The following is a 24,906-nucleotide window of genomic DNA, read 5'->3' as shown; positions in this document are numbered from 1 at the left end:
GAAACACTGTATTGATCAAGCTGCATCCATTTGGGTTATTCTCAAAACAATTTGACTTTCCAATGTACAAAATATTGAAATTTTCAATTCAGTTCAGTACAGTTTTTGCCCATAAAAGCTGAGGATACATCTTGACATTATTTTTATTCATAAAGTACAACTTGACTGTTGTTCTTGACTGTTGACTGCTGCATTGTATTTCCATGTACACTCTTTAAAATCTACTTATCATATTATGTTGTGTTTGGGCTCGTTTGAATCGGGATTGTCTGCAGTAAGTTACTATATGTCATTGTCTATGTTACATGTATGTTTCAGGAAGTAGTAAGGAAAAACGTGACAAAAAACACTCCTGTTTATTATATTTATGTGTGTCAGTGGGAATTGCATACACTAATACTCACTGAAGTTTGGCCTCTAAGTGAAACAAATTTGCTCATTGCATTTTACCAATTGAGACCTTTCCAACGATATATAACACATGGTAATCTCAGCTTTTTATGTTTTAAAGAACTCTGAATATAACTGTGATAACAAATTTGCAAATTATGAGAAAAAACTGTTCTAATTTGTCAGAAAATTAAAAAGCATTATTTAATGGGGTCATGAAGTGCTATTTTTTATAATTTTATTATCTTCCCTGAGGTCCACTGATAATGTTATAAAAATCACAATTTAGTAATATATGATCATTTTCCACTCTGTTTTTGGCCTCTGTCTGAAATGCTCAGTTTTGGCATAAGTGCCTCCTTAAAACTTCAATGTAAATGCCCAGTGTTATGATTGGCTAACATCATGCAGCCCCTCAATTTCAGACACTCAATCGGAAGAGCATTATAAAACAAAATGGCAAGGTTTACACATAACTCACATCCAACACATAGCATCTGAATATATTAAACTGTTCATCTCAAGCACAACTGTTAACACTCAGCACCATAAACATCACAAAACAATATAGTGTCCAACCATTTCATATCATTTAATAAAAGGTTAAGTTATAGAATGATGCCTTTTAAATTATTTAAAAGCTTTTTCATGACTGAAAAGTCAAGGGACGTCACCATATTTTGATAATGACCCATTTATAACTGGTGTGGAACATTGGCTTGTTTCTTGCTATAATACTTTGACATCATCGCTTAACTTACCATGCCACAGTTGAGGTTCTTGTCCACCTTGCAGAAAGTGTGAGGAGGAGTTTCGCCCTTGTTTGTGATGATGACGCATATGTCAGTGACGGCCAGTGAATTCTGCAGCTGGACGGGGGGCGCTCGGCGGTATGTGATGAATATGCGCTGGGATGTGGCTGAGCTGTTGTTGACATTTGCGCAGCGGCCATACGGTGTGGCCTGGACGACCTCACAGCCCGGAATGAGACGCTCTTTACCCTCATACAGCACCCTACAACAAACAACAAAACACTGATGAGCAATTTAAACCACACACACAGGGACTTTTCTAAAACCTACTGCCTACTGAGGCAGCTTCTTTCAAGGGCAGTATCCTAACATAGATGGAATCTCAAAGGTGACTGATTTGGAATGCTCTACATAGGCAGCAAATCTGTTCAACACTCAAATAGAGCGCAACCGGATAGTATTTTCCCATAAATGTTTTCCATACTGATTTCATAAGATTCTTCATAAAAGAGTTCTAAGCAATGACCCAAACCAAACAGCTTTAAGGACTGTGTACTTAATGTTTTTAGTGAAAGAATAAGCTAAAATACCATGAAGCACTGCGAATGACGTAATCGAATACATTTTAAGTTTTTTGCTAAATATTCAGATATTCACAAATATATAAGTAGTTTGAGAGTGCAGGGGGAGACCGACTCGGTCATCATTTGCAGAGCTTCTTTTGATGTACTTTGTATGCTGCCATTCTCTGATTTGTGAAACTTTTTCTGCAGAATCATGGGTAATGTAGTTATTCATCAGAAACTTTTTTTAATTATTATTAAGTTGAATTAATGTGGACTAACTGCTTTAACAGAAGCATATGCCATCGATTAACAACCACTGAGCACATGGTAGGTCTGCTTTAAAAGTTTTGCAAGTTATCGTTAAAAATGAATTTGTCTATGTAGAAAATGAATGGGATTTTTACTTCCAGAACCTGACTTTTGCACTCTATAGTGCATGTTGCTAAACTACCAATCAGCCAAGCAAGCACAAAGTAGTGCACCTTTCTGGAAACAATGCAATGCCATAATAAGTATAAAAATACAGTATATAGCACACACAAATATTGGATAAAATTAGTCAAAATTTGTATTAAAATTTTACTATCATTAGCTTACAATATTAAATAAAACATATTTATAATCATAATGTCATAAGTATGTTGCTAAGCTAGTGACCTGATACTGGAATAAGCACAAGAGTACACACACATTGGATAACATAGTTTACAGCCCTCACATGGGAAGCATGCCTATAATCCCTTAAAATGCTGCTTCCGCAGGCAGCTCACTAGGTTTTGGAAGAGAGCTACAAAAATGCACATTTAAACACAGAGGAAACTGAAAGAACCCATTAACATTTACCTTTTCCCTTAGGCTGTCATCTAGCATACTTAATTTTCATTCTTGTAGTGTGCTGATGGCAGCATTACATTACCACACACACTTGCACACACTAGAATCTAGGCTAACATGCACCCATCTTTTGTCTGAGTCGATTCAACTGTTCTTATCAGAGCAGAACAATACATTGCCATTTTACTCAATAGCCACGTCCCACAGAGAACAATAAAACATGTGCGTCAGTGACACCACAACCCTGTATTTCTATTGTCCTCAGAACATTTTTATGAGTGACCCACAAAAAAAAAAAAGAGTGCAGGCAATTGTTGAAAGGCTGCAGGCGGAAAGATCTGTGGAAACACATTGGACCAGGGTACGACATGGAAAGCACAACAGGGTTTCAGTTGTCTTTCCTTACTATACCAATGTGCTGTTGGTGCTGATGCATGTTTGCAAGGGAATGGAGTGAAAAGAGATGAAGGTGGATTAAGGATGTGATGAAGAAGGTCATCAAAGTGAAATAAAAAGGAGCTATCACAGATGGGAAAGAATGCAAGTAGCAAGGAATTTAGGTGAAGAAGTGCACTGTAAATAGATGGAAGTTTAAAGGCTTAGGAGGCAAAAAGAGTAAGATAACAGTCTGGAAACAAATGCTGGAAGGCAGTGATTCACTTCACCCAATTTAATGATTCACTTAATCCAACCATATAATGCTTCAAAAGTTTACCACCATCTTTATTTCATGTTTATGCTAAAACATTCCAACTTTAGTCTATAAAAAGCATGGCTTTAAAACCCAGCTATATTTTTTATTGATGGAAAAGATGTATTTTGAAAGATTTAAAATGATTTAAAACTAAAATGATTTGATCCCCCCCCCCCAAAACTATTAAGCCCTTAGAAAGTGTTAAAGGGATAGTTAACCCAAAAACTTAAATTCTCTCATCATTTACTCACCCTCATGCCATACCATATCTGTATGACTTTCTTTCTTCTGCTGAACACAAACGAAGATTTTTAGAAGAATATCTCAGCTCTGTAAGTTTATACAATGCAAGTAATTGGTGGCCAGAACTTTGAAGGTCCAGAAAGCACATAAAGGCAGCATAAAAGTTATCCATATGACTCCCCTGGTTAAATCCATATCTTCAGAAGCAATATAATTGCTGTGGGTTGAAAATAGATCGATATTCAAGTTCTGTTTGACTATAACTCTCCACATTCACTTCCACATTCTTCTTCTTTTGTTTTGGCTAATACAATTCTTTGCACATATTGCCACCTACTGGGCAGAAAGGTGACTTTATAGTAAAAAAGGTCTTAAATATTGATCTTTTTCAAACCCACACCTATCATATCGCTTCTGAAGACCTGGATTTAACTACTGTAGTCAAATGGATTATTTTATGCTGCCTTTATTTGCATTCTGGCCACCATTCACTTGCTTTGTATGCACCTGCAGAGCTGAGATATTCTTAAATAAATCTTTGTTTACGTTCAGCAGAAGAAAGTCATTTACATCTGTAATGGCATGAGGGTGAGTAAATGAGAGAATTTTCATTTTGGGGTGAACAATCCTTTTAAGGTAAGCATTTACAGGTGACTAATTAGATGAGATAACAACAGGACTGGTTTTAATCTGAAGTTATAAAATGTATTCCATTTATTTCATAATATTGGTGTTTAATGACACTTATCAGTGTCTTATTAGGCCCAATTTGTTTTCGGGCCACTTCCTCTCTGTAGTGTGAACACAGTTCAGTGACAAGTACGCTCCACTTTCTTACAAAAGTTATTAGGGACAATGTCTTGTGCCCATCAAAGCACTGATGTAGGTTCAATCTGAATGATAAGACTATTTTAAGATATAAGTAACATTTAAAACCAAGCAACAATCAAAAATAAATTAAAAATCTCAGGATAATTAGCATTTTCTGAAAACATTCTGTTGTATGGTTGCTCCACAGACATCCATTGTAAGTGCTTATACCACGGGTCTGTTGAATGCTTGATTCTGATTGGTTGACGAACATTCTAAGGTGTGCAATTATTTTTCAGTAAACCAACGGCTATGAGGTGCCAGGTCTTGACAGCATAACAATTCCATATCACTTCACCAAATTATTTCAAATAGCTGTACAGGCTACCACAGCAAAATAACCAAATAAAACAAAGACATTGGCTAAGTACACTGGATAAGAATTACAAACAATGTTTATAATATCCAAAATTTATTTTAATTTCAGTTGAACAGCGCCCTCGCACTTACCACCTCGGGTGTGCATTATTTTTCAATAATTCAACGGTCCGTCGTCAATTATTCCTTACATAACTGTCAACACCTTCAAACAAATATGAAGTGTCATATTTGTTTACAGACATCTGATAAACATCTAAATAAAAAACAATTCACAAGCATTCTAAAACAATAATGTAACAAAAACATCTGCTAAACGCTGTTCTAACATCCAAATAAAAACGTTTTGCAGAACGCTTTACAAACAATCTAAAAATCTTCCCGATGAAAATGCACTGTAAATTGTAGGCCACATCCACACTAATACGTTTTCATTAGGAAAAAGATGGCCTCAAATCCAACACACATGGACTAAATGCCACAAAACCAATTTTTTCGGGGGTCTTTAAATTCCAGTGCTCAGCAGAAGACTACTATACCATGAGTACCATTCTCCTGAATAGTAGTGTAGGTGGCATGATGTTCAGACACCCAATAATGCAGTCTCGAAAGAGAGAGAGTCCAGAGAGCCCAAATGGAATTATAGTATTCCTTCATAAGCTTCATACACACACACACACACACACACACACACACACAGAGTGGCACCAAATGCCTTACCAATGATTATATTACATTGTCATCTTGTTATTTAATATTCTAAAAAATTAAAGGCCTTGAGCTCCACTGCTGAACTATCAAACTCATAGTCTGCTGGTGATAAATGGAGACCACAAACAGACTTTGAATGCATGTGTCCCACTTCAGCAGAGAAGACAAACAGGATACTCAATGTTGATTAAGAGTGTGAGTGAGCAAATCTAGAGAAATAACATGTGCATGCGCGACATGCTTAAGCGCATGATGCGACATAGACATTTGTTTGTTTACAAAAGCATAGAAAATCAAGATTGTTCCACATTATTCTGTTAACAAATAACTAGGGCTGTCAATTTAACGTGTTAATTCAGTGCGATTATTTTTTTATTTTTTTAAGGAACGCAATTAATCATGTCCCCGGACAATAATAAGGAATATTCCTACCATGTGAGAAATTCAAGCTTGAACCACATGTTTTCTCCAGGGGGCAATGAGCGAAAACTCCAACTGTATAGGCAACATGCAGTTATACAGAGAACAAACCACACTCACCACCAGCAGACAGCACACGATAAGAACACGCTCAAACACAGCTTGATGGAGCGCAAATCTGAACGTAGGAAAGTTTAGGTAACTACGTTTCACTTGACACAGCCACCTAAAAACAACATGTTTATGGAGTGACGCAACCAAAGTGAGACGCTCCAAAAGTGTCTGTCTAACGCAGGTGTACATTGACGCGTTCTTAGAAAAGCCCTTATAATAATGGAGCTTCTCAATGGAAGGCTACCGCCTTGTTAGGCTGGATATCATAGAAGGCCATCTCAATTGTGAGGGCTCTTGGAAGGCAGCCTCGTTTCGCAGCCTTCAGATCGGATGTACACCCTCCTGGTGGCTTCCTCCATTTCTACAAAGTAGTTGTAGTGGGTCACAAATAAATTATTTTCGAAATTTTCACACCGTGACACATGAGGCAGAAACATTTATGATGTAGCCATGCGGACTTACAAGACAGTCTCATTCATAGCGCTAAATGCTGAGGAGGAGTCTAGCCTACTGCCTCAGAAGGCCTAGTCTTGGAAGGACACAGCCTAACTAAGCTGCAGCCTTTTGTTTGAAAAGCACCCTAAGTCCACCTCGGACAGATTGACAAATTCATTTGCAAAATGGATTGCTGTGAACTGTAGGCCATTAATAGGCTTATGTTCAGTAATATGGAAATAAATAATATATTGGATTCTAAAGCCAATTTTTTATTTCATTTTTGCCTTATCGATGCTTTACTCGTCTGCCACAATAATGTTTTGCATTTTCATTATCTGAATTATTTTTTATAATATATATATATATATATATATATATATTTTATTTATAATTATTTAAATATAACTATTTTTTATAACTAAAATGATTAATAATTATATATTGAATTATTGTTATTTGAGGGCTTTCTCACCAAATATTTGCATATCGGCATACCATGTAATTAATTCGATTAACAACCAAAAAATAACATGACAAATAATAAGGACATTAACTTTTTTTCAACATCAAAGATTTTGGGTTAAAATGTATATAAATGCATAAGGGAAAATTAATATTTTGAGCAAAGTGTATATTTATATTGATGCTTTGACTATTTCGTTTTAAATATGAAGAAATAACGGAATTGCAAAAATACTTATCTTTTTAAACAGGTTTCTGGAACAATCTCATTGGTCGAACAAACAGATAGTCCTGTGAGGGATGCCAAACAAACACTGCAACTGAGCCACAGAGAGTTTGAGGAAATCAGACCGCTCTGTACAACTGTGGTGAGAAGAATATCATCTCAGAATGCTATTCTGTGATGCGGGTTGGCGCTGTTTAGGCGGCACGAGGAGGACATACACAAAATTAGTCAGTTGGTTTTAATGTTGTGGCTGATTGGTGTATATATACATATACACTGGCGGCCAAAAGTTTGGAATAATGTACAGATTTTGCTGTTATGGAAAGAAATTGGTACATTTATTCATCCAAGTGGCATTTAACTGATCACAATGTATAGTCAGGACATTAATAATGTGAAAAATTACTATTATAATTTGAAAATTTTTTACACTACTTCAAAGAGCTCTCATCCAAAAATCCTCCATGTGCAGCAATGACAGCTTTGCAGATCCTTGGCATTCTAGCTGTCAGTTTGTCCAGATACTCAGGTGACATTTCACCCCACACTTCCTGTAGCACTTGCCATAGATGTGGCTGTCTTGTCGGGCACTTCTCACGCACCTTACAATCTAGCTGATCCTGCAAAAGCTCAAATGGAGTTAAGATCCATAACGCTCTTTTCCAATTATCTGTTGTCCAATGTCTGTGTTTCTTAACCCACTCTAACATTTTCTTTTTGTTTTTCCATTTCAAAAGTGACTTTTTCTTTGCAATTCTTCCCATAAGGCCTGCACCCCTGAGTCTTCTCTTTACTGTTTTACATGAAATTGGTGTTGAGTGGGTAAAACTCAATGAAGCTGTCAGCTGAGGACATGTGAGGCATCTATTTCTCAAACTAGAGACTCTGATGCACTTATCCTCTTGTTTAGTTGTACATCTGGCCTTCCACATCTCTTTCTGTCCTTGTTAGAGCCAGTTGTCCTTTGTCTTTGAAGACTGTAGTGTACACCTTTGTATGAAATCTTCAGTTTTTTGGGAATGTTAAGCGTTGTATAGCCTTCATTCCTCAAAACAATGATTGACTAACGTGTTTCTAGAGAAAGCTATTTATTTTTCTTTTTAACCTAATATTTAACTTTAGACATGCCAGTCTATTACATACTGTGGCAACTCAAAAACAAACACAAAGACAATGTTAAGCTTCATTTAACAAATCAAATAGCTTTCAACTGTGTTTGATATAATGGCAAGTTATTTTCTAGTACCAAATTAGCAATTTAGCATGATTACTCAAGGGTAAGGTGTTGGAGTGATGGCTGCTGGAAATGGGGCCTGTCTAGATTAGATAAAAATTACTTTTTTCAAATAGTGATGGTGCTGTTTTTTACATCAGTAATGTCCTGACTATAATTTGTGATCAGTTGAATGCCACTTTGGTGAATTAAAGTACCAATTTCCAGTGTCACTTTAATTCAGCATGAGCTGTGCTGCAAAAATAGACTCGACACCAAAACTCACACAGCACTGCAGCTCACGCACTGCTTCTGCCATGCTCTGACATGGTGCTTCTGCTTCCGATGTAAATACACTCATTAACATAGACGGCAAAAAAAATAAATAAAATGCACTGCTTCTGTCCTGGTTCAGTGTACGGTGTAAAACAGGCGTAAGTATTTTGACATCGGAAAAATAACACTTCAAGGTTCATTAACTTTTGCATTTCACTTAAATAGCCCTGTGGTGTGACAATTTATAATTTATAAGTATAAATGTTCCATGCACTCTCTCAATTAATATAGGCTCATAAAAACTACATGCATAATAATCATAAAAGACATGCAAGTAAAAGATCTATTCAGAATGGTAGAGCTACACGGAGCCATAGAGAGCCATTCAGTCTACACTCTCACCCAATGTCAATCAGTGGAGGCTTCTCACGGCCTCTCTTATAACACAGGAAGAGTTCTGGGCTCTTGAGACTTCCATGGTTGAGATTGGCTGGCTGGCTGCTGTAGGTGCTCTCGATGCAGGTGAAACCTTCAGGGACTGTTTCTCCAGCTGACTTGTTGATGACGGCCAGGTCTGTGATGGGAGCCTTGGGTCCGCTGGACTTGGCTTCAGACAGATCCTGTTCAAGTGGGGTGGACTTGTCTGTCAGGCCAGCCACTACGAAGTAGTCTGTCACACGGTGACCCTTATCCTCAATCATGGCTGGACGGGCCTGTTTGGAGAGAAAAAACTGTTCATTTTAATTATTTATAGCGACTATTTTAATCTAAACCTTTATGCTGATGCATAACAAACACACTGCATATAATATACATTTATTCAGCCAACAAATGCAATATATGTAGTTATGTAGTAGCTGAAAGTAAAGGGCAACAATATAGACTTATCTTGTGACAATAAATACTTCTGCACCTAAAATAATCGCAAATGTGACAACATTTTGTTTTTTTTAAATTTAGTCACCATTTGCGACAGTCAGGATGGTGCGAGTTCATCAACGGTTTCATCCTATATCTTGTGAGATGGCATTATTGAATTAGAGCATGTGTCAGTGTTTATTTGCACGGCTTTTTCACCTTTTCTGTTGTGTTGAGCAAAAGAAACGATTCGCCAACAACTTACTCTTTTGTAATGAGTCTAAAATATTAACAAATCAAGAATTAGATGTCAGATTTAATCAGATGGTCATACGGAGCAATTCTGAAATTTGACAACTAAAAATTGCTTTTTGGCTTCTAAATGTTTAATTTAGAGAGCCAATGGGTCCATAATAAATTTTATAGTCTTGTATTTAATTTACAAAATTTACACAATAACGTACCAGAAGTTGTGCTATATTGTGAATATAGTCATGGCTAAAGGGTATTGTTAAATGCCTGTATCCCCTTCAGCAATGACTTATATTAAGGACACACATTTTCATAAAACTTTCATTTTATTAGGCAAATGATCCTAAAGCCCAAAATATACTTTGCTTAGCACCTGTGTACAGTCAAACGCTCAGCCTTTCAAAGTATACTTAATATGACTGCGCGCGCATACACAGGTGGTTGGTGCATGCATGCTACGATTGCTATGAAAGGAGTTATACAAATTCAAGTATGTGCTGACCTTCTCACACATGCGTTTTTGACATACACATCCACTGTTGTCTTTCATTTTTATTTATTCATTTATGCATTTGGCAGACGCTTTTATCCAAAGTGACTTACAGTGCAATTATTACAGGGACAATCCCCCTGGAGCAACATTCTGATTACCAGTTCTGTGCTTTAGCCCACTACACCACCACCACCACTCCTTTTTCACCTTCTTCTCCTGTTGTTTAGCAGTAATTACATCTTTTTCTAGCGCTCCTTTTATACCATAGTTTTTACTTTCATGTTCTTTTTCTTTTGTTTTTGGCAATTTACTTTGTGAATATCGCCACCTACTGGGGAGGAGAATTTATAGTAAAAAGGACTTAAATATTGATCTGTTTCTTATCCACACCTATCATATCGCTTCTGAAGATATGGATTTAACCACTGGAGTCGTATGGATTACTTTTATACTACCTTTATGTGCTTTTTGGAGCTTCAAAGTTCTGGCCACCATTCACTTGCATTGTGTGGACCTAAAGAGTTAGACATTCTTCAAAAAATCTTTGTTTGTGTTCAGCAGAAGAAAGTAAGTCATACACATCTGTGATGGCATGAGGGTGAGTAAACTATGAGAGAATATTCATTTTTGGGTGAATGATCCCTTTAACTTTAATTTATTTAACCTTTCACAGTCTTTGAAAAACATGCCTTAAATGCATCTTTATTATAGCCTCCAAAGAAGACAGAGACAAATGTAGCAAAGATATCGAACAGAAGCTTGGAAATCCAATGCAGTCAAAAGTTCAAAAGGCCTTGTGAAGGAAAGCCTTCATTATTCAAATAAGCATGTAAGCCCAAGTCAAGGCAATCCTTCATGGATTGCCTCTTTGAAATTTTATGCAAGGCCTGGAAAGAGTTTGAGTATAAAAACCAAGGACGTATTACCTCTCAAAACAAGGGTAGGAGATCATGAGCAAATAGCTGGCAGGGAAGAAACGGAGGCTGCAAAAGCAAACATTCCTCCTGCCTTCAAAGGATTTCAGGGAGGCAGGAAGTGAAAGTTTCCAGTCATCTGTTCACTGGTCCAGCCTCAGGAATAGGGCCGCTCACCTCTAGAGCTTCCAATATCCCTACAAGTCCCTTGGAGGATCTTACTATAAGCTTTATATTTTGTTTTTTTCCTATAGAGCACCTGTAGTTCTCTGTACAGCGGCCCCCATAAAGAATTTGGACACACTGAATGAATGTTATTGCATTAAATAACTAATTATCAATCCATGGTGCTTTTATAAAAAAAGAAATAATAGCACGACCACACCTTTCAAGCTAAACATTTCACAAAAAGACATTTGCTTAAGTTATAAAATATTAAATATACTGTTCAAATGAAGACAAAACACAGCCTACTTTATTTGGATATTTTCTGGTATTCAAAATTACTGGAACATATTTAATGTGAAAACTACACCTGTGGTTACTCTGCTAGGACACTTGAGTGAACTTGAGGACAACTGACTTCATATATCCACTAAAAATGGGTAAAGTCATTGCAAAAATGGCCAAGAAAAGCTTAGCTAGTTCTGAGAAAAGGTCTAGCATTATTTGTTTGATATTTTGTAATCTTATGAAATTAAATCCATTCATTTAAAGTGTTGCTTCATATACTTTCTGGAGCTACAGTAACTTCTTTAGATGGTGCGTGTAACCAAACCAACTTTTCAGGAATTCTGATCAATTTAACATAAAATAATAAAATATAAAATTCTTGTACGCGTAGTGAACTCACGTAAGTGCTGATTCATTGCCCGTAAGAAGAATTAAGTAAAAATCATTAAGCTCTGCCACAATGGTTTCTGTCCTACATTAATCTTTAAACAGATTCCAATCAGCTGGGCCAAGAAAATTGAATTTTACTTTGTATAAATATCAATCTCTGAAAGACAATGAGTGAGAGAATGAATGAGAGAGAGTGTAGAGAGTTTTTTCCCCCCATATTTCATTCTGTCTGACATGGGGACCTCAGGATCTTGGCCAAGTGCATGATGGAACAACATGAAGCTTTAAAAACAAACTTCTTAAATACATGAGATACACTTCAAATATTCAGCAGACAGACAAATTTAACCAAGTAGCAATTAAGTGATAAGATTTTACACTTGTCTGTTCAAGGCGCAATTTTAAGATGTGATATTACGTCCCAATCCTGGAGCACATTTACTGCACACTAAAAGTGTAGATGTGGCACTGCTTTACCATTTAATCTTCTGTATGACAGCTGCTGTACATGTCACTGTGGACACCTCAAAGATGGTAAGGTGGGTAAGTTGTTCAAAAAGCATGGCTAAAGTGACTAAGAATGTTGGAAAGTTAAAACAGATTTGTGCTGCATGTCCTAAACAATATGCAAGAGTAGAATTTGTGCATACCAAAGTCACTCTGCTATGGTTTCTGCAGTGGCATTTTTCATAGGCTAACTCTGAATGCTTGGTGACCACACCTACAGTACAGGTTAAAGTTGTCTTCTCAAACTTTTCTAATAATGCAATTTCAACACCATTAGCGGCAAAACAGGATTGCAGGTTTCTCAAACATGCCTACGTCCTCCATTGGTCGAACAAACACATAGCCCCGCCCCACATTTATGACATTGGTTAAGCCAATGTTGCTATGTTGGGTTGGTCAGATACTCAAACAAACAGAGCAATGTTTTGAATGCGAAACAGAGCCACAGTTTTTACACTTTTAGGGGATCAACCTACACATGGCTCTGCAAATTAGGCTAGGATTAGAGAATTTAGCGGGATGCTAACACAGGCAAAGACAAACAGTACGCAATAAAAGGAGTCTGTGGTATCAAAAAAGCAATGAAAAAGTATGATAGAAAATACATTTTCGATATCAATGATAAACGTTTCAGTAATTTTCGATATTTAGCCAATGTTCTACATCTAGACAATCGGATCAAGTACGTCTCACTAAAAATGTGAGCAAAGTTATACACACAACTAGCAAACTGAATCAAAGTCGTGAAATCAGCCTGTTAGGAAAAATTAGCAGGCTAGAGGCTACATAGCCCTGCTGACATGGAAACCGGTAATGAGGCTCGGTAGCTGCTAGCTAGCTATCCTGCTAATATGATATCATTGTGTACCGAACAAGACAGCACTGACAATGCAATACAGCTATCGACCTGAACACAACAGCAACTCTTATTTATATACTATTTAGTTAAACATCTTTTCATGATCCATAGTACTGTCACAGGCAAGAAAGTGTTTCTTCTTCTTGTGATGTTTATTGGCGGATGGCAATCCAGAGTGTGGAGCGTTTCAAGAAAATCTTTCTGTGGAGTTAAACATCAGCTGAAGATGATGAAATTGGCCGAATTTCATCCAAAAGGTCACACACATCTTATGTAGGATTAAATCCTAAACTGAGTATACTTTAAAGGCAGCTTACTTGTAAACAAACAAGATATGTTTACATCTATTCATGAGGACTAACAAACATGTGGAATGTATTTCCTCCCCATTTAATGGTATGAAATGTATATTGTGCTAACTATACTTATCGAACAATATGAAAAAAAATATTGTGATAATATTTTTGGCCATATCACCCAGCCCTAAGTATGTGAATCGGATGCAACCCAGCCTTAATTTTTTCCTAAGCAACTTTGCGGCTAACATAAAGGCGAGGTCACCAAGCATTCAGAGTTAGCGTATGAAAAATGCCACTGCAGACACCATGGTAGTGACTTTGTTTTTGAGCAAAGTAATTAAGTTAAAATTCACTGCTGAGAGATTTCTGAATCATCAATTCCTGCATGTTTTCCAATTGCAATCGATGCTGTATGGCATCTAGCAAAAGAACTGGATGGAGTGCAAAGAGCCATATCAGTTTATCTGCTTGCCATTGGCTTTGCGTATTGGTACAGTTCCAAAAGCCCATATTGTTGAGACAGGAAAATGTTTCAATGAGTTCTCACAAACAAGAGAAAGCAATAAAAAAGTGTAACAATACCACTTAGCTACGATTTTGATTCCATATACAAGTCCAATTGTATAAGCTCTAAAGTACTTGCAAGATTGTAGCGTCTACAGCCTCTTTTCAGTAAGCTAAGATTTACAGCACTGTGGCCATGGCTACAGTTTGTTGGTCACTGAACTGTACAGCCAGGCACTTATTTACCCTTCTCTTTTACTTGGTTTTGCTCTAATACCTAATTAGCCACATTATAAAAACATCTTAGAAGGCTGCCTTAATATTCAACTCATTCTGGTCATTTTGATTGTGTGCCCGGCTGAAGACGTTAGAAATGATTCTGATGCGTGGGCAGTTAAACGTGTGGCTTTTTACAGCAGCAAGTTTCACATTTTCCAGTCCAAAGATGGAAAATGGTTATAGGTCTAGACAGAGAAAGTAAAAAATAGATTTTTATATTATCTGAAGAAAATGCAATTGGTGCTTGCATGTGCAAAACTCATCCACCACATGATGCTAGGGAGTTCTGGGTGGTTGGCAGGGCATTGCAGTGCAGTTGCTAAGAAGTAATGAATCATTGTTAGCCGGGTTGCATGTTGCTATGGGGTCGCTAGGGTGTTCTGGGTGGTTGCTTAGTTGCCTAAGTCAAAAGAACCTACCCCAAATATGACTTTAACGTTTCTAATGATGACTCGGGTCCCTCCTTCAATGTAAACCTATTTTTTTTATCATCTGCCAGCTGAAAATTGTAAGTCTGATTAATTAGAAGTAATTGCACACCACACCTCAACAAGGCACATGATTTGAGGCATCAATAAGTCTGTAGCACAAGCAAGTTACATGCCAGAAATACACACCAAAGTTTAATACTTAAAGTTAGGGTTTTTGAAAAACTCCTTACCCTAAGAATGAGAAATGGTAATAGTGATGTTTGCCTTAACCTCCTGAGAACCGAGCGTTGTGTGCATTTTCTATTCTCCTTTTTGTTTTGTAACTAGTAGCCCCTAAGAAACATGCAAAATATTTTTTTTTTCTCTAGAGCAAATAGTTTTCCTAAAAATTGATGTCCACATATGTGGACAGTGGGACTAAGTTGTGACATTTTAAATAATACCAAGCAATAGAAAGTAAGATTTTTTTTATAAAATTGTTTGCGTTTCCAAGAGTGTTGGTTATTCATGTTACAGACGTCTCATTAGCATAATTAATTCTGATTCAAAGTAATGGCCAGCATCATCCAATCACTGCAAACCAAGTTAAAATAACATTTTGCATGAAAAATTCAGAATCTACGTACTGATTACTAGGGGTGTAACGGTTCACTCATCTCACGATTCGGTTCAGTTCACGATGCTGAACTCAAGGTTCGGTTCATTTCATGATTATTTAAAACAAGCTTGAATCAAGAAAAGATTAATTTTTTTTATTATTATTATTACTTTATAGACATATGCAAAACAGCTTGTTTCCTTAAAAATGTAGCTAAATGTACTGTCCTTAAAGTGCTAAATGATCCATCAGAGTTGTACTAGGACTAAAACCAGCCCAGAACAGGGCAATGGTGACACCAAATGGAAATATTAGCTAATAATTCTGCTTACTGAAATCAAGGAATTATGTTAGATACATATGCTGCTTACACACCATCACTGATTACAAACATTTTAAATATTTTAAATAAAAACTTTTACAATTTTTCTAAAATAGTATTGTCTCTGATAACATCTAAATATTATTTTCGAAAATACATATTCAATGGAAGTGCATGCTCATCAATTTAAATAAAAATTTACTCACATCAGACATGACATTTAACATTAGGATTATTTTGCCCCATAGCATTATTATACATAATATTCAGAATGATATAGTAGATTAATATGGCACTATCGTTAAACCTCTGTAAATAAGAATTTTCTCTTGCGCAGTGTCAGAGCAGATCACTCTCACGCTTCAAAAGGACATTCGATCCCTCACGCTGAAAAGGCACGTCTCTCTCCCGCTTCTGGTTCAGTTTTCTTAGTTTCAGCCGAACTCATCGTACAACATCTGTGGCTACTAGTGTGCAATCATATTTTAGAGCTCCTTGTGTTCAATAAAGCATTTTCCAGTTGTATGGAAGGGTTACGTAGAAGTAGAACGTCGCGCGTATTAGATAGAACAGACGCTTAAATAAAAAAATAAAATAAAAAAAAAACAGAAATAAAATGTCCCATCTCCACAATGCACATCGTCACATTTTTGAATCGTGATGTATTGTGCCACGATAAACCGTTACACCCCTACTGATTACCACTGTCCCATGTCTGCCAAACATGTTGAATGGTCCGCAGCCTGAAACTGAACTTTTGACCGGGTGTTAGGAGTGAATGCAGTTAGCTAGAGAGCTACTGAATGCTCCCTTGCTCCCTAACTAGAGAATGACTTAACCTCCAGTGTGCTGTCTGTCTACACTGGTCTCAGAACAGTTTGAAATGCACCTTATTTTCATCCTAACTTCGTATACAGCCTCTGAAAGCAAAATTTTCCAGCTTTTGGATGCATCCATTGATTCTCAGTGTGATAATGCACAGTAGATATAGGATTTCTAAGGAAAATGAGCCTATAGTCCACATATGTGGTCATTGTTTTTAACAGCGTGCCGTTTTGCGAAAAATAGCATATCGGATGAAATTAGAGACTCTAGTCTTTTGACATAAACAGGTTTTAATGTAAAAAAACTTAATGAGGTTTCTTACCAGATACAGTTTTGTTGCCGTTTCTCCCAAAGACAAACTCAGCTGAGATCGGCCCCATGTTGTTTTGTCACATGGCTCAGTATGTCAAAAGTTTAACCCTTTAATGACAGCCTGGAGTCTCCTGAACTGAGATCAGTTGCTTTAAATGAATGAAATTATGCATAGCCTAAAGCCTGTGATGGACTGGCTACCTGTCCAGGGTGTTTCCCTGCCTTCGGCCCGAGACAGCTGGGATAGGCTCCAGCACTACTCACGATCCTACATAGGACAAGCGGCTTTAGGCTATCCATGTTGTTTTATGGATAGCCTAAAGCGAATCCAAAACGTAATGTACACGTATATGGACGTGGGGTCTCAGGAGGTTAAAAATAAAGAAATTTGTTTTAATTAAAAGGAACCTGAACCCAATATCCTCATATCAAACACCATATACTGTAGTCCTATGTGAGTTGCTTTGTTCCAGCCCTGATGGTGTTGCTGGTGGGATATGCATAGGAAAGACTGAGTCATGAGGGTTAAGTGCCTGGTAGCATAGGCACCGCCATCTGCTCAGCATAAGTTCAGTCCAGCTGTAGTGCTTGCTGTGACTTGCCCCATACAACAAACATAAACAAAGTGATGGTAGCACCAACCTGCCTGCTCTCCTGCCAAGTAAGCTGAGCTTAAACAGCAAAGTAAAAAAATGACATGACAACATACTGTACCACTAGAACTCTAGACCTGCGGTTACCTAACTGTAGTTTGCGCAACATGGGGATGCACAAGAAAATATATACAGGTGCATCTCAATAAATTAGAATGTCGTGGAAAAGTTCATTTATTTCAGTAATTCAACTCAAATTGTGAAACTTGTGTATTAAATAAATTCAATGCACACAGACTGAAGTAGTTTAAGTCTTTGGTTCTTTTAATTGTGATGATTTTGGCTCACATTTAACAAAAACCCACCAATTCACCATCTCAAAAAATTAGAATACATCATAAGACCAATAAAAAAAAAACATTTTTAGTGAATTGTTGGCCTTCTGGAAAGTATGTTCATTTACTGTATATATACTCAATACTTGGTAGGGGCTCATTTTGCTTTAATTACTGCCTCAATTCGGCGTGGCATGGAGGTGATCAGTTTGTGGCACTGCTGAGGTGGTATGGAAGCCCAGGTTTCTTTGACAGTGGCCTTCAGCTCATCTGCATTTTTTGGTCTCTTGTTTCTCATTTTCCTCTTGACAATACCCCATAGATTCTCTATGGGGTTCAGGTCTGGTGAGTTTGCTGGCCAGTCAAGCACACCAAGACCATGGTCATTTAACCAACTTTTGGTGCTTTTGGCTGTGTGGGCAGGTGCCAAATCCTGCTGGAAAATGAAATCAGCATCTTTAAAAAGCTGGTCAGCAGAAGGAAGCATGAAGTGCTCCAAAATTTCTTGGTAAACGGGTGCAGTGACTTTGGTTTTCAAAAAACACAATGGACCAACACCAGCAGATGACATTGCACCCCAAATCATCACAGACTGTGGAAACTTAACACTGGACTTCAAGCAACTTGGGCTATGAGCTTCTCCACCCTTCCTCCAGACTCTAGAACCTTGGTTTCCAAATGAAATACAAAACTTGCTCTCATCTGAAAAGAGGACTTTGGAACACTGGGCAACAGTCCAGTTCTTCTTCTCCTTAGCCCAGGTAAGACGCCTCTGACGTTGTCTGTGGTTCAGGAGTGGCTTAACAAGAGGAATACGACAACTGTTGCCAAATTCCTTGACATGTCTGTGTGTGGTGGCTCTTGATGCCTTGACCCCAGCCTCAGTCCATTCCTTGTGAAGTTCACCCAAATTCTTGAATCGATTTTGCTTGACAATCATAAGGCTGCGGTTCTCTCGGTTGGTTGTGCATCTTTTTCTTCCACACTTTTTCCTTCCACTCAACTTTCTGTTAACATGCTTGGATACAGCACTCTGTGAACAGCCAGCTTCTTTGGCAATGAATGTTTGTGGCTTACCCTCCTTGTGAAGGGTGTCAATGATTGTCTTCTGGACAACTGTCAGATCAGCAGTCTTCCCCATGATTGTGTAGCCTAGAGAACCAAACTGAGAGACCATTTTGAAGGCTCAGGAAACCTTTGCAGGTGTTCTGAGTTGATTAGCTGATTGGCATGTCACCATATTCTAATTTTTTGAGATAATGAATTGGTGGGTTTTTGTTAAATGTGAGCCAAAATCATCACAATTAAAAGAACCAAAGACTTAAACTACTTCAGTCTGTGTGCATTGAATTTATTTAATACATGAGTTTCACAATTTGAGTTGAATTACTGAAATAAATTAACTTTTCCACGACATTCTAATTTATTGAGATGCACCTGTATATAGGGTAAAACTGGGCTTATGGCACACCTTAAGGAAAATGTGCTTTTTTCTGGTCACAAAAATATATATTTCTTTTTATTGAATATTGATGGAGCAACATAACTTGTGTGAAAAGAAATAATAGTGGAATGTTGTTTTGATTAAAGACTTACACACTTGGGGTAAAAGGCCCCTAGGGGGCTTATAGTGATATCGTGTAGATAAAGGGAAAATAGTTATAGTGCAAAATTTGTCAACTAATGCAAATAATTTTGAGACAGAAAGATGCTTTTTTGAGTAACAAATTAAGATAATGCTTACTCAAAATAACTACTTCAGAAAAGGTTGCACGATTTCCTGTTAATTTCAAACACATTTGGCATTTTATAACATCTCAAGTATTCTATAAGCAAATTAATCTCCATTGTGATTGGATCAGTCAGTGTGAGCCCACTTTGAAAATTTTTCAGAACAAATCTATTCCCCCCACTTAAACAATAGGGGCTTTTAGCCCCTGCAACTGGGGCACTTTTTTTTTTTTTTTTTTTTTTCCCCCAAATACCATCCTTTCACTTACTGGACAGTTATTAAAAAAGTTTTGATTTAATGACCTTGAACAAAACTGAAAATTATAAATAAGTATTTTGTCTTTTGTCATATAAATGTGATGTTTTCAAAGATTTTCATTAGCTACATAAATTTGCAACATTTAAAAATATATATTACAAATTAGATCAAATTGCTTCAAAATCAACCTTTGGACACCACACGCAATAATCTCATGGATCAGGAAAATTTTTGCAGTGCATAGTGACAAACAGGTGTTAAGGAAAGTGCTATGGTAGGTTGTGTTGCTATTTATTGTTTTGATAGAAAATAATATAAAACAAGCTTTTTACCCCGTGGGGCCTTTAGCCTCATTGTACCCTGATGGTGGAAAGATTCTCTCATAATTTTACTTGATGTCATACAGCAGGGGTATTCAATTAAAGTTCCAAGAGGTCCGGTCTCGACATTTCCTTCCCAGCAAGAGTCCGGACAATAATAATAAAAAAAAATTCTCTCAAATTGAGAACCAACAACAAACAAACATCACAACAGTGCAACTTAAAGATACTAGCTGCTGTAGTTAAGAATGGGCTGACTATCAAATAACGGAAACGTTCTCATCATAAGCAGAGTCTTTTCTTGCCGTCCATTACAGAGATGATGAATTATTGATTTCACAAAATGAAAACAAAAATCATATTTTGTTATTATGAAAGGCTCGTAACATGTTGATCATTCAAGCTCATTTTAGAAGGGAAAAAAACGTTATAGTCTAAAGGCGCTCTGTCTGGAACCACATTAAATTGTCCTGTCACAAATCTGGCTTAGCTGAACTGTCGGGAGTCATATCAGACACATAAAGATGAATTTGCGTTTTCTGCTGTGTATTTTATTGCTGCTTTCTGTATGTCTCTGTTACGGTTTACTGTCATTAAAATAACCGCATCTGCAGCTCTATTATGCGGCGCCTCATGTCTACTCACATTAATGCGGGGAAGAGTGGCAATGCGCACGGAGCGGGAAAGGATAAAAATACTGGCTAACTTTTTGCTTGTTCATATGATTCTATTGCCGACATTTAACATGCTAGTTTAAAGGGCCATTCACACCAAGCTTTAATATATGTATGCTTACACAATCACTTGTGTCAGATAACTAACACAAAGGTTTAGATCTCGGTCCTGATTGAATTGTCCTTCAGTCCAAATCCGGATCGGAGTCCACCTGTTGAGTACCCCTGTCATAAACTGTTTTAATTGTGGTACTAACTAAGGCAAGCATCACTATTAGAATTTCTCATAAAAGTATCAAACTTTGGTATGTAATTCATCACTAAAAGCATGAATGATACTTATTGAAGAGAGGTATGCTTTTTCTTTTCTAAGCAATCAGACTTTCGCCTTACAGGGGATAAAAAGGGTGAAAAAAATACCACTGATTTACTGGAGGGCCCTGAGCCTTATAGAGAGCAGATCCACTCTAAAATACACTTCTTAGAAACACATTTTCTTCAGAAACTGTAAAAATCTAGGCGGTAAATACACATTGCACATTATAAGCATTACTGATGAACAGCCGTTCAAGCACCAAATTGCATCTATTTTCATAATTGTTGCAGGCTGACAATTTGCCTGCAGTAGCTTAAAAACCAAGCCACTCAAAAATGAATTATTTAGTTTATTACTCTATTTTTATATGAACCTCATTCAAGCATTCAGGTCCATCCATCTCACTAAAACAATCATACTGTTATTTATAATTAATTTGTCTCACTATTTTCTGATTCAAAAAGTAAAAGATTTAATGCACCAGATTTATGTCAAGCAGTTTTATTAGGGCTGTTCGATTCCAGAAAATTTGGAATTAACCAAGAGTCGATCCAAGACTAATTCTCTTGATTCTTGAGAAAAAACAGGAGGCAAAGTGAAATATTACAATACAAACAGTGCAATACAAAACATACTTCACACTGCTTTGATGACTGATAGTATGAATGACAACAGATATCGTCACACCCCTGAGTGGGTCAACTTTGGATACAAAACTCTTCGGAACTGAACAATCCATTCATTTTGGAATTGACTCCCAGCCCTAATCTTATGCGTCAAACATTTAATGATAACTGAAACCTGAAGCTCCCAACATCCTTATCACTATTCAGTTTGATACAATAGTTTGGCTCTTTGCTGTTACCATAGCAACAGCTGCAACCTGTCGACACAGCAGGAAAGAAATGCTGTATTTTGACATGGAAATATTTTATTTCTGTTTTGTTCCTCTTTCTCCCTGATGTCTAGGCACTGTGGGGAGACATCACTAAACAGTTGCACCACTTATTTAAGCATACGTCTTATTTATTAACCACCTGAAATTCAGTTTAACCAGGCACTAAAAATGCATTGAAATAGCACTGTGCTATATAAAGATCAAGTCCATGTCATTCTTTTCAGTGCAACCACACCTCTTTTCTATGTAAATTAGGCTCATTATAGATTGCGATTTATTCAAAAGTAAGTGCTATTTGCCTGACGCAATTAACATTTGCGCTACTTTCACCCGGGTGATTCTCACTAAACCTGTCAAGAAAATGTCGGCGGGCCCGCAAGTAAAAAAAAAAAGGATTTTCAAAATATTAATAACTACAGTATTTGGGGGGCCTGGGTAGCTCTGCGAGTACTGACGCTGACTACCACCACTGGAGTCGTGAGTTCGAATCCAAGGTGTGCTGAGTGACTCCAGCCAGGTCTTCTAAGCAACCAAATTGGCCCGGTTGCTAGGGAGGGTAGAGTTACATGGGGTAACCTCCTCGTGGTCACGATTAGTGGTTCTCACCCTCAATGGGGCGCGTGGTAAGTTGTACGTGGATCGCGGAGAGTAGCATGGGCCTCCACATGCTGCGAGTCTCCGCGGTGTCATGCACAACGAGCTACGTGATATGCGTGGATTGACCGTCTCGGAAGCGGAGGCAACTGAGACTTGTCCTCCACCACCCGGATTGAGGTAACCACACCACCACGAGGACCTACTAAGTAGTGGGAATTGGGCATTCCAAATTGGGAGAAAAGGGGAGATTTTTTTTTTTTTAAACTACAGTCTTTACCAACACAAAATACGTATTCTTTGAAAGCTTAAAATCTCTAATTTCCAATGCATGCAGGCATTATGACCAAAACTGAACAAGTGCTTTCAAATTTGCAGACAAATCAGAAGTGTTCAGTTTTGACAATTTATAAAAACAATTTGCACGGTACATATTACTACAATCAGTAAAAATATCAAACTCATCAAATAGCCGTGTCATATGTTGTAAAAAATATGACATTAAAAGGTACCTGGATGCATAGATCATTAAATAATCCACACGAAGCACGATGTTACATATGGCCACCAGGAGATGGGGCCAAGTTAATGACACAGATTCAATGATGCAGACTCACTGAGTCAAAAGGCACTCATTCTGTGAAATCTCATTACTAAAATAATTTCTCCATGCTTTGCAAACTTTTAGTCATTGTTGTGTTTGCATGTGTAATTAGTTCTTATGTAGAATTAGTATGTTTTATTTGTTGGCAGAGGCTTTTGTACACTATGATAAATTATTTTTGTAATGCTATAACTTTTGATTGCTTTGTTGTATCAACAGAAACATGATTGGGAACAAAACAAAAGCAGTTTTCCGGAGCCACCTTATTTACACCCAGAGATATAGAATTTCAAATCAGAAAAAATAATTTAGTTTTTTTTTTAGTTTTTGGCTCAAGTTTTTTTTAATTTTTTTTAGCTGTTTCTTAGGCTGAGAGTCTCAGAATGTATCATAATCTGTATCATTAAAAGTTTTTTTTTTTCTTTACAATGATACCAAACACTTGACCCTCCCTTTTTTTTTTTTTTTTTTTTTTTTTAACAAGCCTTTAATTTTGGGTATACCACTGAAACAGAAAATCTTTTAAAAACACCCTCAGAGCTCACAGGGTTACGGAAAATGAAGCCTATATGTAGTATCATTAAGATTTTTCAGGAGACATTTTCAGGACACTGATGTAGCGCTGGGCGATACGGCAAAAAAATAAAATCTCGATTTTTACCAAACTTATGGACGATTCACGATTCGATTTTTTTCAACTTTTAAATGTACTCCAACATGATTCAAATTGTATGTTCTTTAAAAGAAAGCAAGGCAACCTGGTTAGAGAAATCCAAGTTCTTTTCATTATAGGAAACAAAGGTGTGCAAGAAAAATGTACAAATGATGTTGTCAACAGAGTGTAAATGTAAAATAAAATTGAAAAAACCCAGATGTTCAGAAATAATAAAATAAGAAAACTGCAAAATAATTCTTAGCCAGTGTAGGTATTCATTTTATCTAAACCAAGTCTATCTAGAAAGTTATCTAGAAATCAATATCTATAAATTATCAAGTTCATCTAGAAAGTACTCATTGTATATCAAACAATTTGTGTGTATATTAATAAACCCCTGCAGATAGAGACGCACCCTCTAGCGCTTCACGCTGAGCAGCGCAGCAATATGAAATAATTTATCATTACAATTCAACTAGCAAAGTAAGTCAAAATGATCACTTGCCAAATGTTGGCTACAGATGCAGTAAACTTCAAACGCAATAATTAGCAAACTATCTGAATCATCATGGCAAAAGGAGCCATTTAGTTGAAGTCAGAAGTTTACATACACTTAGGTTGAAGTCATTAAAACTCTTAAATATTTTTAACCACTCCACAGATTTCATATTAGCAAACTATAATTTGCAAGTCGTTTAGGACATCTACTTTGTGCATGACATGAGTAATATTTCCAACAATTGTTTACAGACAGATTGTTTCACTTTTAATTGACTATAATCACAATTCCAGTGGGTCACAAGTTTACATTCACTAAGTTAACTGTGCCTTTAAGCAGCTTGGAAAATTCCAGGAAATGATGTCAAACCTTTAGGCAATTAGCCAATTAGCTTCTTATAGGCTAATTGGAGTCAATTGGAGGTGTACCTGTGAATATATTCTCAGGCCTACCTTCAAACTCAATGCCTCTTTGCTTGGCATCATGGGAAAATCAAAAGAAATCAGCCAAGATGATGCATGATGGATGAAGCTGAACTACAATCACACTGTGTACAATCATACTGGGAATATTGCTGCTGTCTTTTATATCCGTCTCCGTGTTGT

General features: G+C 37.0%; 1 protein-coding gene across 5 annotated transcripts in view; it reads right to left on the bottom strand.

Annotated features, from left to right (window-relative positions):
• Positions 1–24,906, bottom strand: part of LOC127450404 (DENN domain-containing protein 4C-like) — a 124,491-nt gene that overhangs the window by 74,234 nt on the left and 25,351 nt on the right. For 4 of the 5 annotated variants that reach the window (XM_051714498.1, XM_051714517.1, XM_051714508.1 and 1 more), the window contains exons 2-3: positions 8,930–9,240; positions 1,152–1,404 (exon numbers count right to left, since the gene is read on the bottom strand). In XM_051714498.1, the coding sequence (XP_051570458.1) occupies positions 1,152–1,404; positions 8,930–9,228 (552 nt within the window). In that variant the 5' untranslated portion in view covers positions 9,229–9,240. Of the gene's footprint in view, positions 1–1,151; positions 1,405–5,918; positions 7,104–8,929; positions 9,241–24,906 lie in introns of those variants that run through there. The other variant, XM_051714535.1, reaches the window with a different exon arrangement.

This window comes from Myxocyprinus asiaticus, chromosome 2 (assembly GCF_019703515.2).
Source record: "Myxocyprinus asiaticus isolate MX2 ecotype Aquarium Trade chromosome 2, UBuf_Myxa_2, whole genome shotgun sequence".
Classification (NCBI taxonomy): Eukaryota; Metazoa; Chordata; class Actinopteri; order Cypriniformes; family Catostomidae; genus Myxocyprinus; species Myxocyprinus asiaticus.
Note: the sequence above shows the minus strand (reverse complement) of the source record. Positions and strands in the feature narration are given on the sequence as shown.